This window comes from Zonotrichia leucophrys, chromosome 1A, assembly GCF_028769735.1.
Source record: "Zonotrichia leucophrys gambelii isolate GWCS_2022_RI chromosome 1A, RI_Zleu_2.0, whole genome shotgun sequence".
In the NCBI taxonomy this organism is placed as follows: domain Eukaryota; kingdom Metazoa; phylum Chordata; class Aves; order Passeriformes; family Passerellidae; genus Zonotrichia; species Zonotrichia leucophrys.
In genome coordinates this window covers 29795279-29808717 of record NC_088170.1, presented here as the reverse complement: position 1 = coordinate 29808717, position 13439 = coordinate 29795279, and the positions used below count along the sequence as shown (strand labels likewise).

The 13439-nt window shown below is 33.4% G+C and overlaps 1 protein-coding gene across 3 annotated transcripts in view; it reads right to left on the bottom strand.

Moving 5' to 3' along the window:
- The window catches only part of LRRIQ1 (leucine rich repeats and IQ motif containing 1), a 103129-nt gene that overhangs the window by 28785 nt on the left and 60905 nt on the right, over positions 1 to 13439 (bottom strand). For all 3 annotated transcript variants that reach the window (XR_010438659.1, XM_064702023.1, XM_064702024.1), the window contains exon 22: positions 11317 to 11418. Coding sequence is in view for 2 of the 3 variants with exons in the window: in XM_064702023.1 (XP_064558093.1) it covers positions 11317 to 11418 (102 nt within the window). In the remaining variant the exon portion in view is untranslated. The remainder of the gene's footprint in view (positions 1 to 11316; positions 11419 to 13439) is intronic.

The following is a 13439-nucleotide window of genomic DNA, read 5'->3' as shown; positions in this document are numbered from 1 at the left end:
GAGAAGGTTTGAATGATTTACCTACTGAATGAACAAATCAGTTGAAAAAGGAATAAATTAGATCTGAATCCTCCTGTTCTTTTACAGAATTTTGTTTAGAACTTTATTCAAATTCCTTTTTAGTGGGAAGACGAACACAAACCCCCCAGTTCTATTTGTGAACATAATTTAACTGTCCCTAATCTAGAGTTTATATGGTTTATGCTTATTGTAGGTGTGTTTAATTTAGTTTCTTTTTACTAAACTTTTCATCTAAACTTGTTACCTACTTGCTACTTGTCATCTAAACTCTCCTCCTACTCACTGTCTTTAAATATGTATTTCTACATACACATATATAAAATTTGTTTGAAAAGGAGCGAACAACCTAAATACGATGATGATTCCAAAAAGGTGAAGTTGCCTCATCTGCATTTTTTTTATATTTGCAATAGCTTTTGAGACAGCCATAACTAATTAATTTTAAAGTGGAATTTGTTTCACCAGTTGTCTACCAACAGGTTAAAATAGTTGTTTGCTTGTAACTTTGCTTGTTTGTCGCTGATGATCTAATCTCCTGCCGATAGCACAGGAATTTACAGAGCATTAAGCTCTGATCCAGAGAGGGAGTGAAATCCCAGAAATTTCAATTAGGTAGGCAAACCCTCACTTAAGATTAAGGAAATTCAGTAGCTAATCTTACACTATTTACTCTAGGAGAAGGAAAGAGATGATTATATTATGACTTTTAAAACCTTAGAGACTAAATTGAGTTATAAAAAATACATAATCTTACATGAGAATTTGTGTACCAATAAAAAAAACCTCAACAACAACAAAAAAAAAAAACAAACCCAAAAACCTGGCCAAACCGAGATTTTACTTGATTTTACTTCACTGTAAACAGTCACTGTCATGAAGAAGGAATAGAATTTCATTGTCAAATTTGAGTGGAAGAAGAAAATACCCATTTTCTGCCTTATATAGAACTTGTTTTATAAGAAAGATCCTGATATAGTTTTCATACAAAATAAACAATTTTAATAAAAATAATCTCATTTAAAAGGTTAACAGAATTCTTTAAAGTACTTGAAGAAATAAAGAAGTATTAAATGGTAATATTTACAGAAAAATTTTAATGTAACTACAAAAGTAAGCTCAAAGCATTATTTTGTTCAGCAAGATTTTTCTGCTCTTCTGAAATGATATTTTTTTTAGAAGCCCTAAGTTATGGGTACTGATACAGAGGCTAGGAAAATGGGTACATATCTGCAATGAGAATACAGAAAATGCATGTAAGTAAATACAGAAACTTGTCTGTAACTTGTACCACAGTTCTTGAAACTTTCTTTCAATCTTTAAACTTCTCCATATTCTGGTTCAGTGAATGCAGCAAGGGGCACTAAAATTGGAGAAATATCTGAATAGCATCATCACCCTCAAGGCATCCAGGTCTCAGAACAGACTCTTCTTCAGCATTCTGGCTAGAAGAGGAGGAAAACAGGAGAAAAGAATGCAATGATATAGCAAAATTGTCACTAAACCCAAGATAACTTATTTTCAATGGTATTTAAAATGTTTTAATTCTACTCACCTTCTCCTGGACTCCAAACAGATTCTTCAGCTTTCACCTGACTGGTGCTGGGTCATTACACCTTACAGGGCTCTGAGCGCTCATTAGTACTGCCTTGTTTTGAGACTGTACTAATTACATAATGAGAAAAAGAGATTTGCCTCTAATATTTCTATATTGAACAAACATATTTTATGGGAAGTCATTAAAATATAGAACACTCTCATAGGGGAAATAAAATTTTGAAGAAAGAAATTAGTATGATGGATGGATAACACACATGCTTAGTAATTTAGTGAAAGAGTTAGTAACTATCTGTACAAAGATATAAAACCCCAAAATCCCAAGCAGCCATACATGTGAAAGAAACAACCTCTAAAATTTATTCCAAGAAAGATTTTATAAACATTTGCAATAAATGAGAGACGTTTGAAAGAGAATTTTGAAATCAGTGCACACAGCTCACACAGTATGACGGCAGCCTATGCAGTGTTTTAGCATATGTAGACCAGACTACAAGTAGAGTCTGACAAAACCTAAGAAGGCAGACCTGGCTAAGAGTCAGGAGTCACGCTTATTAAATTGAACTCTCAGGGGTATCATGCAATCAGAGGTCACAATCGAGGCAACAGAAGCAATGTCACGATATCAGAGAAAGGGCCAATTCAGACCTGCTCCCCGACAGGCACCGAGGTCACGGCTTGCGGCAAATAACTGTATTAAAAGGGAATATTCTCTGCACACTTTTAGAACTGTCATCTGAACAAACAAAGCCAGGTCATTGGTAGGTTAAATCAGAACTTTCTGGCTTACTGGCACATAGCTTCCTTTCTTTTTACATTCACTGCTAATTTCTCAATTACAAAATATACATCAGGTACTAAAGCAAATACTCAGCAAATTTAACTTAAAAATACGCAGTAGAGTTTAAATTCTTCCTTTTTAAAAGTCGCATTCTATCTTTCATAAGAGATTACACTGGTCTCTTCATAAAGTGAAAACTGCTGAGCTTGCTGGTTATCAGAAAATAAAAGCATGCATGTGTTTTAGAGAAATACATTTCCACAGTCAGGGTCTTAGTAAGCCTGATGCTCAATTAGAAATCATTGAAAAATACAGTTATTCATGATGAACTTGTTTAATGATGACTATGAAAATGAAGTTCTTTTGTCTGGGTACTTAGATTTCTTTATCTCGTTGTCTGGACTCATTATCTACAACATGCTATAAATGTGCTAATTTATGAAGTTACAATCCAACCATGTTGGATTGGGAACCTGACAATAAACCTGAAAAGAGAGAAAAATTCTAGAATGTCATGTAAACAAAATTGTATTCAAAAATACTGTCTTGAAATGCAGCCTTTCTTATCACTATGAAAAAAATATATAACTGCAAAATTCAGTACTTCTACCTTTCTTGTACTCACAAGCCAGATAAAATATCTGCAGTGAATACATCAAACTAGCACAAACCTATGAATTTCCAGAAATTGCTAACATGTTTTGACAAGAATTGAACCGCAAAGTTATGAAATAGGAAAATTTACATTACAGAAATAACACAACATAAAAGTTACATAGGTATCACTGCATGATTGTACATTTTCATTAAAATACTTGAGTTACTTGGAATTCCTTGTAAATTAGGTAGGTCCATAGCACATTCAATTCTGTAATATATGAAATCTATAAAAGCTATTGAACTTTGCTCTAAGAGTTAGTATTGAGCAGCATAAAATTTTAAATTCCTCTATTTCAATTTTAGAGTATTGTTTTGATATTTTGCTTGAAAAATGTATCTGAGCAACAACATTATTAGTTATAGAAACAGAAAGATAATTCAATGTGTGTTTAATATTAAACTTGTGAAAATGGCCTCTTTGGAATGCTGTAGATCTCTGACATCATTAATAATACTAATTCTACACAACACCATAGATCCCATTACAGAATAGGAAAAAAAGAAATTTCTTTAAAGAAAATTTTAATAAATTATATTTTCAAATTAATTAAAAGCTCTGGTGTGAAGGCTTTCCTTTATTTCACCTCTGAAAGTGCTTAGAATAATGCAATTATTAAAATCTACAGCTACAGGAAACATTCCTTTAACTGTGATTTAAAATATGCCATAGATCCCAATTGAAGCAAGATTTGTACCTATAAAATATTTCTAAGGCTACATTATTGTCCTTATTCATCTCATCATACCAAATGGAAATTCTTGTGCAAGAGGAACATTTGTGCAATGTAACATTCATGACACTTTTACAGACAGAGTCCATGGCCTATGTTTGAAAACCATTTGCATAGTAATATGATTTTAGCGTTTGAAACAAACATTTTGGAAAGCTCTTTGAATATATCAGAATATGCACTTTTAATGACCTCTTCATTAGCAATTGTCTTTTGAAGTGTAAAAAAATTTATTGGGTACTGTTCAGTGAAAGCAAAGCAAATAAACAAACCACCCCAATATTGACTGCAGTCCCCAGGCATCCAAACATGACAGCAACAAATTCAATAATTACTTTTAACAGGACATGCTAAATACAATTTTTGCAACACTTTATTTTAAAGGAAATTAACCAAACCTATTCTCCCTTACCCCCTCCAACCAAATCCATTTGGATTTAACTTGTTGCTAAAATTATCTGTCTTTTGCACTCTAAGACCTGGGTCATGACCTTACTTAGGGACAGGAAATAGTTATCAGGTCACTGAATGGTCAAATGAAAAAGGATTTGAAATGCTTTGGTACTCAGGGATCTATTCATCTAAAACGATTGCCTTATGCAGTACTAAAAGCTGTGGATCTGAGTGTGGAATCAACCTGTTTAAATTTACACTGGCTGAGATGCAGATGTCACACTACAAAAATTTTGGACATAAAATATCAAGAAGAAGAGAAAAAAGGAAGGCAAAATTGAAGGAGATGCAAATAAAACTATCTGAACTATTATATCATCTTATTCAACAAGAAGAAGATGTAGTTCTCCACCTCTGATGACATTTTGGGTGAAATCTGTCTCCTACTGTATTCATCACTGGGTAGCTATTAGCAGAAGAAGAGGAAGATTTTTTTTCCTTTATTTTAGGTGCAGTTTCCTTTAGGTTGATAAAAACTAGTAAATTAATATGTTGTGAAAGCACAGGTAACCACCTATATATTGTACAAAATCCTAGTTTTGGAAGTTTATTGGAACAAACAAACACACTCTCTAGGTTAGAGACCGCATTCATATCTGATACTCTAACAAAATCCTTATGCTACCACAAATTCCAACAGTCTGCAAAAAGGCAGAGTCAGGAACAAAGAGAAAGTACTCAAGCAGGTGAAATATGTGGTCAGAAACATTGAATATATGAATGCAGAAACTCTGAAGACTAGAACCACAATAAGAATTTATAATATTAGCTGGTATGTATCTATGGCAAGTACCTCCTATCCAGGAACTTCAGGCAAATAAAGTGTGAGTGGTTTTGATGGGGTTTTTTTGGGTTGTTTTTTTTTTTTTTTTTTTTTTGGTAATTGAAAGTGAAAAGCAAGAACATTAATAAAACTTTCATATGTCTAGATAATTTATAAATACTCAGACACTCAAGTGCACTGCATAAACCCACATAAATGATGTTTTACATATTTATTTTTAAACATAATTTCAGGATTGCTTCATTCCATGAGTACTGAAAAAATCCTACACTATCATTGACAGACAGGAGGCTAGAAAATTAGGCACAGATTTTATTTTTCAGTTTTATTTTATAATAAGAAACTGGACCAGTAGAAGTATGTAACTGAAGCTTGAGTGCGTGCACTGTAAGGCCCCTGCAGTCCTTTACAAGCTTTCAGCGTACCGCTGTTGTGAACTGGGTTTGCACTCTGCCAGCAGAGCAGCTCTGACCCATGGAGAGCACTCCTTCAGATCAACACTGCCTCAGGCTTTACTGCTTTCTCCAAGAAGTCTTACATTTCAGGCATCAAGTTGAATTTCTTCTGGAGATGATTAACCCAAACCCATGACAGATTTTTTCCAAGATATCCAACTCCTTATGTTTATTTTATCCTGGCTCTTTTTGGATGTACTGGACACAAGTAACCTACTCATTTTACATGTTGAAGGGCTGGTGGAGAGCCATTAATTCCTTAAAATGAGAAAATATTTCAATGCAAGAGTTCTGTTGTGTGAGCTCAAACTAAATAATAAGAAACAAAGCCATAGAATTATGAATTCAAAAGATACAATCCCTTCTGCACTGCAAGTTTCTGTAACACATTTTCATTACATTTCAGGACAGATCTTACATTTTCTGAAAATGCATTATTTTGTCATTTTTGTCAGTGCTGTATGGATTAGAAACTGCTTCCCTAATGTGGCATACAAATTTAGAGCCTGGGAGATATGTAACAGTTACAGTTTACTGTAAACATGGCAATTCAACTCAGAATTGCAGCAAGCCCAGATTTCAAATGTGGTTATTAATCCTTTTGAGACAACAGATCAATGAAAGACAACTTACTTTAGAAACAGATGTTTACAAACACTGTGATTCCTGGGAACTGATGCCATTAATATTTCTCAATTAAAAAGAGCTGATTTCTAAAAGATGAAAACAACTAACACAAATTTTCACTTACAGTTCAATGTCTTTTTACATGCTCTTAAATAACAAAAACCAGAACATTTAAAGCCCATATAAAGATGAATACTAGCATTCCAGACTCAGTACCTTCTCTTAACTGTCATGTAGAAGTGATTTGTCAAGCATCAGTGATTTGAATAAATACAAATTCTATTAAATTTCACACATAGTTTTTAAAAAATGTATTCATATCTTATAATACAGAAAATCTAAGAAACTATGTTGATCAAGTGCAACAATATTTTAATAAACTCTCAGAATTAGCCAACCTTAAATTCCAACGTTCCAAAGTCTCACATTTGCACTTTCAATTATCACTAGTAACAATAATCTGTAAGAATGTTTCGCAATAATTTCCACTTGAGACTATAAGGAGTTTATAATTAGGAACTATTATAAAGCTGGAAAACAGATGACTAAGTGGTTTCCATGATATTTATCTTCAAATCTTATGACATAATCACAAGCTCACTTTACTTCTCATTCTTGAAAAATAAATGTTATTTCAACCGAAAATTTCTACAGAAATAAATAAATATTGGCATAATTAAAAGACACTCAAGAAAGCATAATCTATTCATTATCAAATTTGCATTGGCAAAATCAGTCTTAACACTATATCCACTGCATTTTCCTTGGTCACCATGAGCATAAAATGACAGGAAATACAGTACTGCCAAGCAGAACTACAGGTTCCCAAACTACAGCAAACATATCTTGTCAACACAGCCCGGTGCATTTTTTATATAGTTAAACCTCCAGGCATAAATCATTGTTCACGTTTTAGGGTGAAGTCACATTGAACTGTTTTCACTTTGAAGTGTATGATATAGATGTGTTACTGATGGATATGGATATGACTAAAATAAATATACTATATATGCCAATAATTCACCTAGCCTACAAAATTAAATACAGCACAATCTATGAAATTAAATAGAGCACAACCAGTGAAATAAAGTAAATCATATCCAAATAATACTTGGATAGTTTGAATGGATTTTCATCTGATCTCCTGCATTCTTCCAGCTTGCTCTACAGATTGGAATTCAGCTTCCCAATCCACTGAACAAAAATTATTTGGATAACCCACCAAAACCATTGAGGAAACTAGATTAAAGAGGACCCAAAAAGACACACATGGTTTGCAAAGCTTGTAGCAAAAAAATGTGCTTGGCCTTAGGGCTCATTCTTCAGTTCTCAGCTGCTGTACTGGGACTAACTATTCTCACTGTTGGCTAGAAAAATATCCTTCCTCTATGCAAATGAAATTACAGATCCTGTAATTACAGACCCACAGATGGCAGAGATGCTCTGTTACATGGTCAGCCAGGACTAATTGGAACTTCCCAAGAGGAGTCAAGGATAGATTTTTCCTTCAGTTCTTGATGTACTATACCCAAAACAGTCAAGACTATTTTACATTAAATTAACAACTGAAATAGCCTCCAGACAAGAAGTGGACAAGTAGTCATAAAGCTTTCTAAAAAATATGCTTTGATGCAAAATATGAAATTATGACAATTATCTATGTGCCTTATAAAGTTTCCAAAATTTTGAGACCTTTGAAATGTCACCATCTACAAACCACAAAAATATCTCAAGAACATTCATTGAACCAGAATATTCATTTAAGAAGGCATATTTTGTTTTTCAGCTACCTGACACTAAATGAAACTCAACAACCATGATGGAAGCATAACCTTATCTCACCAAAGAGAGCAGGGTAATATACAAGGTCCCAGGAAATGTCCGGCAAATCATCAGGAGTACTTCAAGTCAGGCTTTCATCTTTCTTCAGGTTTTTGATCAGGGTATAATTTGTTATGAGAAACAGTAAATATATATTTATACTTGCATATTCTATGGTTCACTTTACAACCTACTCAAGTTAATATCACAGAAAAGATCCAAATATATTTTTATTAAACTAATAGTTTTAATGTATCTACAGTACAATGATCACATGCATTAAATTAATTTTAAAGAAACTGAAACTGCATCTGACAGAAAGTATAAGGATTACAAAATGCATGTTGATGCTAGTAATTACACCAGACAGTAATTGTTCATAATTTCCTTTCCTTTGAAAATATACAAATAAAAGTCATAAATACTACATTTTTTGAATTATTTTATCTACTTATACCACTGGCATATGCTTATATATTTGTGTGAGTACAGACACATGTACTGTATGTAAATACATTGACACATACAGATACAGACACAGATACATTGACAGATTTATTGACAGATACAGTAATGCATTGAATTGCATTCCCATGGTTTCTTCCTTCACACGCTGCTTGTATTTTTGCAAGCTCTTCTCTGTGAGAATAGTATCTCCTCATGCCGTTGGCATGGTGTTTGTATTACAAAGGGGTTTATTTCTGACTAAATTCTGTGTGCTGCTGCGATTCAGATGTGAAATAATGGTCCCTGGTGGGTATTTGTCTAACATCAGTGAGCAAAGCAGGATGACTCATCCAAAATTTAATAAAAATTTATGAATAAATTTTGAATATTTATGAGTAAATAAATCCAGTTTTGAAAATGTTTTCCAACAATATGTATGTCAACTTAGAGAGATGTGTGTATTATCCTACGGGATTAAAGCTATGCACAAGTTTTCAAAATTTGTTAACAGCATAGTGCATATCAGCTTATCAAAACTTTTGTAGCAGGAAAATAAGAAGGAAAATTATGACAGAACAAAATCTCGGGGAAAAAAAATCAACAGATATTAACCTCATTTCTTTTCACTATTTTTATATCTCATGCTTCTAGTTTTTGCTTTCTTTGTAGTCTTACACACAAAACCACAATGAAGACAAAAAACATTCATCATTCATTTTAACTAGATTTCTTCTTAAATATTCATTGCCATGATGTGTTCCAGTTTTAAAATCTAAAATTGTTCTAATTGTTTTACTTCCTAGGGCATCCCCTTTCAAAAGTAGTGATTCTGTTATTTAACAGATAACACGTGTGTACTTGCTGTTTTTCTGTTGATGTTGACTTCTCCCCTCCATTTCCCAATTTAAAGAAATAAAGAAGGAATATATAGAATGTGCTTTTTTTTTATTTAATTGTTTATAAAGAAAATGGTTTGGAGTTCAAATTTTCTACCCACTACAAGTCTGTGAAAGTAAAAGGTCTTGAATGGAGGAAGTTTACTTCCACCACATAAAGGACAGGTCTGCGTTCTATTGAATTAAAATACAATGACCACAAGATTTATGGATACAGAGTGAAAACATTCCACCTTCTTGTTACAGAAAGAACTCCAATGACTGAACAGACCCAAAGAGATCTACTGCTGGCAAAAGAGGAAGAAACACTTAAAAGGTAAGAGGGGAAATGGGAAACAAGAGAAGACATCTCTGATAACACTGTGAAGTTACTATGCAGGTGCAAAGTGTTACTAATTCTAAATTTAGAAACTCCTAGTTCTGTCTGATGATACCACACATATATATAAATAAATGCTCTTTCAACCTAGAATTTTCTGGACATAATGTCTGAAGTAGCAAGGCCTCTGGTAGAAGGACAAATTTCTATACTGGTCAAGCGGAAAAGTATTCCTTGTCTTGAAAGCTCAGCAGACTACATGTGAGCAGCAATGAGTAGTGAAAAAAAGTTTCTGTTTATTAGCCTGCTAGAGGAGTAAAATGGTCCTTGAAATGAAAGATAATTAAGAGCACCACCACTACGCTTGCCTTTTGATATCCAATCTGCCTTGGTACCTTCTCTCCATCAATTCAAAAAGTAACTTCAGTAATATTTAGAATGCGTTACATCGGCTTTTCAAAACAAAGGGAAATGTTTTCAGGCAGGAACAAATAAACTGGTGGCAGGAAAGCTAGCCTAAACCTACACTGACTTTAGGGTACTAAACTTGTATTCAGGCTTAACTCTGACATGGTTTTGAGCATTCCTACAGTTGTTTCTATTGGACATTCACTTTTTTACAGTCAGGCTGCCTGTCCTGTTTCTTCAGCATATGACACATTCTGATGCATAAAAGCACATGCCAGCAACATATACGAGATACTGGGAAATGCTCAGTCAGGTGCAGTACACACAGACATTCTATAGTCAAGGTAGATTCATACTTGGATCCAAGGCAAATAACAGTGCAAAAATATTTCCTCTTCAGAATTTACCAATAATTGTTTCTGAACAAATTTGAGCGTGGACTCATGAGGCAAATCTAGGCTTTCATACAGCTGAATTAATTCATCGAATTGCAATTAATGTAGACTCAGATTTATTTCACACCTCTCTCAGAAATGTTCTAATTTTTATCCTCATACAGTGAATGCTAATATAGTATAATTTGTAGTTTTACTTTGTGAAACTAGGAATTGATAAGATAGCATATGACTATGTCTTTGGAAAAGATAAAAGCACAGAGGTGAGAACTTTCTGAGTACACCATTTAGTTGCAAAAAGAATCAAAACAATATAAAAATGTCTCTGGAGATGATTGTCTTTTTACAGCAAGGGTATTTTAAATAGACTTGGACTTACTTTAATTGTACAGAAACCAAGGAGTGTTCTAACATGAATTTTAACAGTAAAAAAGCTACATCAGGATTTAAATATTTATGAATAAGAATTTAATATTTACATGATGAATGTTCTTTCCTTGTCTTCTGTCAAATGGTGAATTTCTGGGGAATATTTATGAAAGTACTTTCCAAAAAACATGCTAAGGATTTTTTAGGAATTAATGTCTAGCTTCAGAAAATGTAGCAATTTAATGAAGAATTTGAAGTGATATTTCATTTATGAAGTTTTATTCTAGTACTTTGTATTTTATATCTCTCTGACATGCTTTGACATTTTCATGATGAAGATTTAATAATAAAACAATAAATAAATAAATAAGTTAAGCTCCATCTCCCTATAAATTAAGCTCTAGGAGCACGTCTTGCTCTCTGCAATGAATTTAAATTGAAATATTTCACTGCTGTGACTTGAGGAACAGACAAGTTCCTTAAACTTCTGCCTTTTTCTATTTGCACATATTGTTTTATATTTTGAGTAAGCCAGTTTAAAAGACATTGCAAAACATATATGCTTATATGCATAAAATGAAATACTTGTTCATACCTTCAAAGTCTCCAGCACTTATAGGCTGTGTCTTCCCTGGTGGTTTCACAGAGAGATGTTTATTTTCATTGTTTTTGAACAACGCCAGTCGCACAGCTGGGTCTAGATGACAAGAACAAGTTAAAATCAAAGGTCAGACCAGGCTCATTCATTCCTTCAAGCAGTTTTTCACCTTTTAGCCACTTAATAAATGAAAATACTTTTAAAAGTAGGTTTTATATTCACAAAGGATTACACTTTCTAAAATAATGCCATATAAATACACATGCAACTGAGAATCAAAGTCATTGTTTTGCAATTTTAACACTGTTGATCTTTCAGCTCACTCATCTACACGTTAAAAATAAACTGAAGCATGTATTTGCAGAAAATATTTTATAAAAATCTGGATTTTAAACTTGAAATTAAAGGATAAATGTTAACAGGGTACATATCAAGCAGTGTTTCTAAAAGCTTTGGGTCAGAATTATTCAGCAATCTAAATTAAGACATTTACACCTAAAAAATGTTAACAGGGGCCAGCTTATTTTTTGAGGCTAGGGTTTTAGATAATAACCTAATCTTCCTCCATCCTCCATCCTAATTGAAATTAAAAAATTGAAATTAAAAAACACCCCAGAAGTCTACATGCTGAAGTATGAAATTTTGATCATTTTTTAACTGTTACTTTTAAAAGTTTGCAAAGAGGTAAAGATGAGCAGATAATTGTATATAAATCTGTATAAACATATTCCTAGACTGGCAAAAAAATCGAGTTTAATTAACTAAAGCTACACTGATGCAAAACCACACAAGCTGGGAGAAGAATTTTCACATGTTATTTACAATGTGAAGGAAGAATTTTTTGCTAGGCGCAAGAGGAAAGTCAGAGTTTAAGGGAAATAGTGCACCAGAAGGAATGCAAAAATTGTGGGCACAATGCAGAATAAACCAGTGATAATACTAAAAAAAAATAGGGGCTGAAAAGAATGTTGAAACAAAAGCAGACACACAATGATGAGCAAAGTATAAAGAGCTCTGTAGGTACGCCGTGGAGCAAGGTAATATGATTAACAGAATGCCAAAGAAAAGATAAAAGAAATCTGTTTAAAAACAACGCAGTAGCCCAAACAGATAGATCCACTCTCAGGAATATGAGAAACAATGAGACAGAAGAAGCTTGTCTACAAAGATGACTAAAAACAGTTCGAAAAGGTTAGAAATTAGTAACGAGGAGAAAAAAGCAATGGAGCTTATCAAGAAAGTAGAAATGGCAATCTAAATTTTCTCAAAGAATTTGCAAGTAGCAAAAATGAATATGTGAGACACTGCCAGAGCAGACAGAGCAGAAAAACAGGTTATGGAAAGACTCAAAGAGCATTCAGACATAATACATTGAAATTACTAGTTATGTCTCACAATTCATTTTGAGTCCCTTACTTGATCTCATTAGTGTTTAGTGAAAGAGTTTGTAAGACCATGACAGTACTGTGGGAAAGTAAATATCTTTCTTGTTTGTCAGTTTTCTTATTTCTGAATGACCAGAATATCCTGTTAAGATGGTGAGCAACTTCTTATGAATTTTAACAACAATTTGTAAATGTGGTTTTGACTAGCCATCTACAGCTGTAGTAGACACTTCAATTACAAACTAATGGTACATAAAGGGATCCTAAGAGCCCAGCTTTTTCCCAGAGAATGGGAAGATCAGTTACAAGCCTGGAGAAGATCTCTAATGGGGTGTGGTGCTCTAAGAGATAATGCATTGGCAAAACACATTAAGATGTTACAGTGTTCTTGGTCAGCCCACACTGCAGCAGCATGTGGTTGACAGAATGTTCTTAATGGTGCTAACCTCTCACAAAGCAGCAAACCTGACTGATAAAGGCATGGTGGCATGTGGGAAGGGAGTAAATTAGGTCATGCCTTCTTCACAAAGCAGAATCAGCATTGCCTTACAATTTGTTAGCTCAAATTGGCCAAGAGCCTCTCTCATATGATTGTAGGATGATTATAGCTTTCAGATTAACCCAGAGGATGTCATATTTAGAGAAATTTTAACTCATTTTCACTAGCTAAATTCAATGAAACTATCCAAGAAGCAAAATAAATAATGATTAGCTCCATTAGTTTCAAAGGTGATT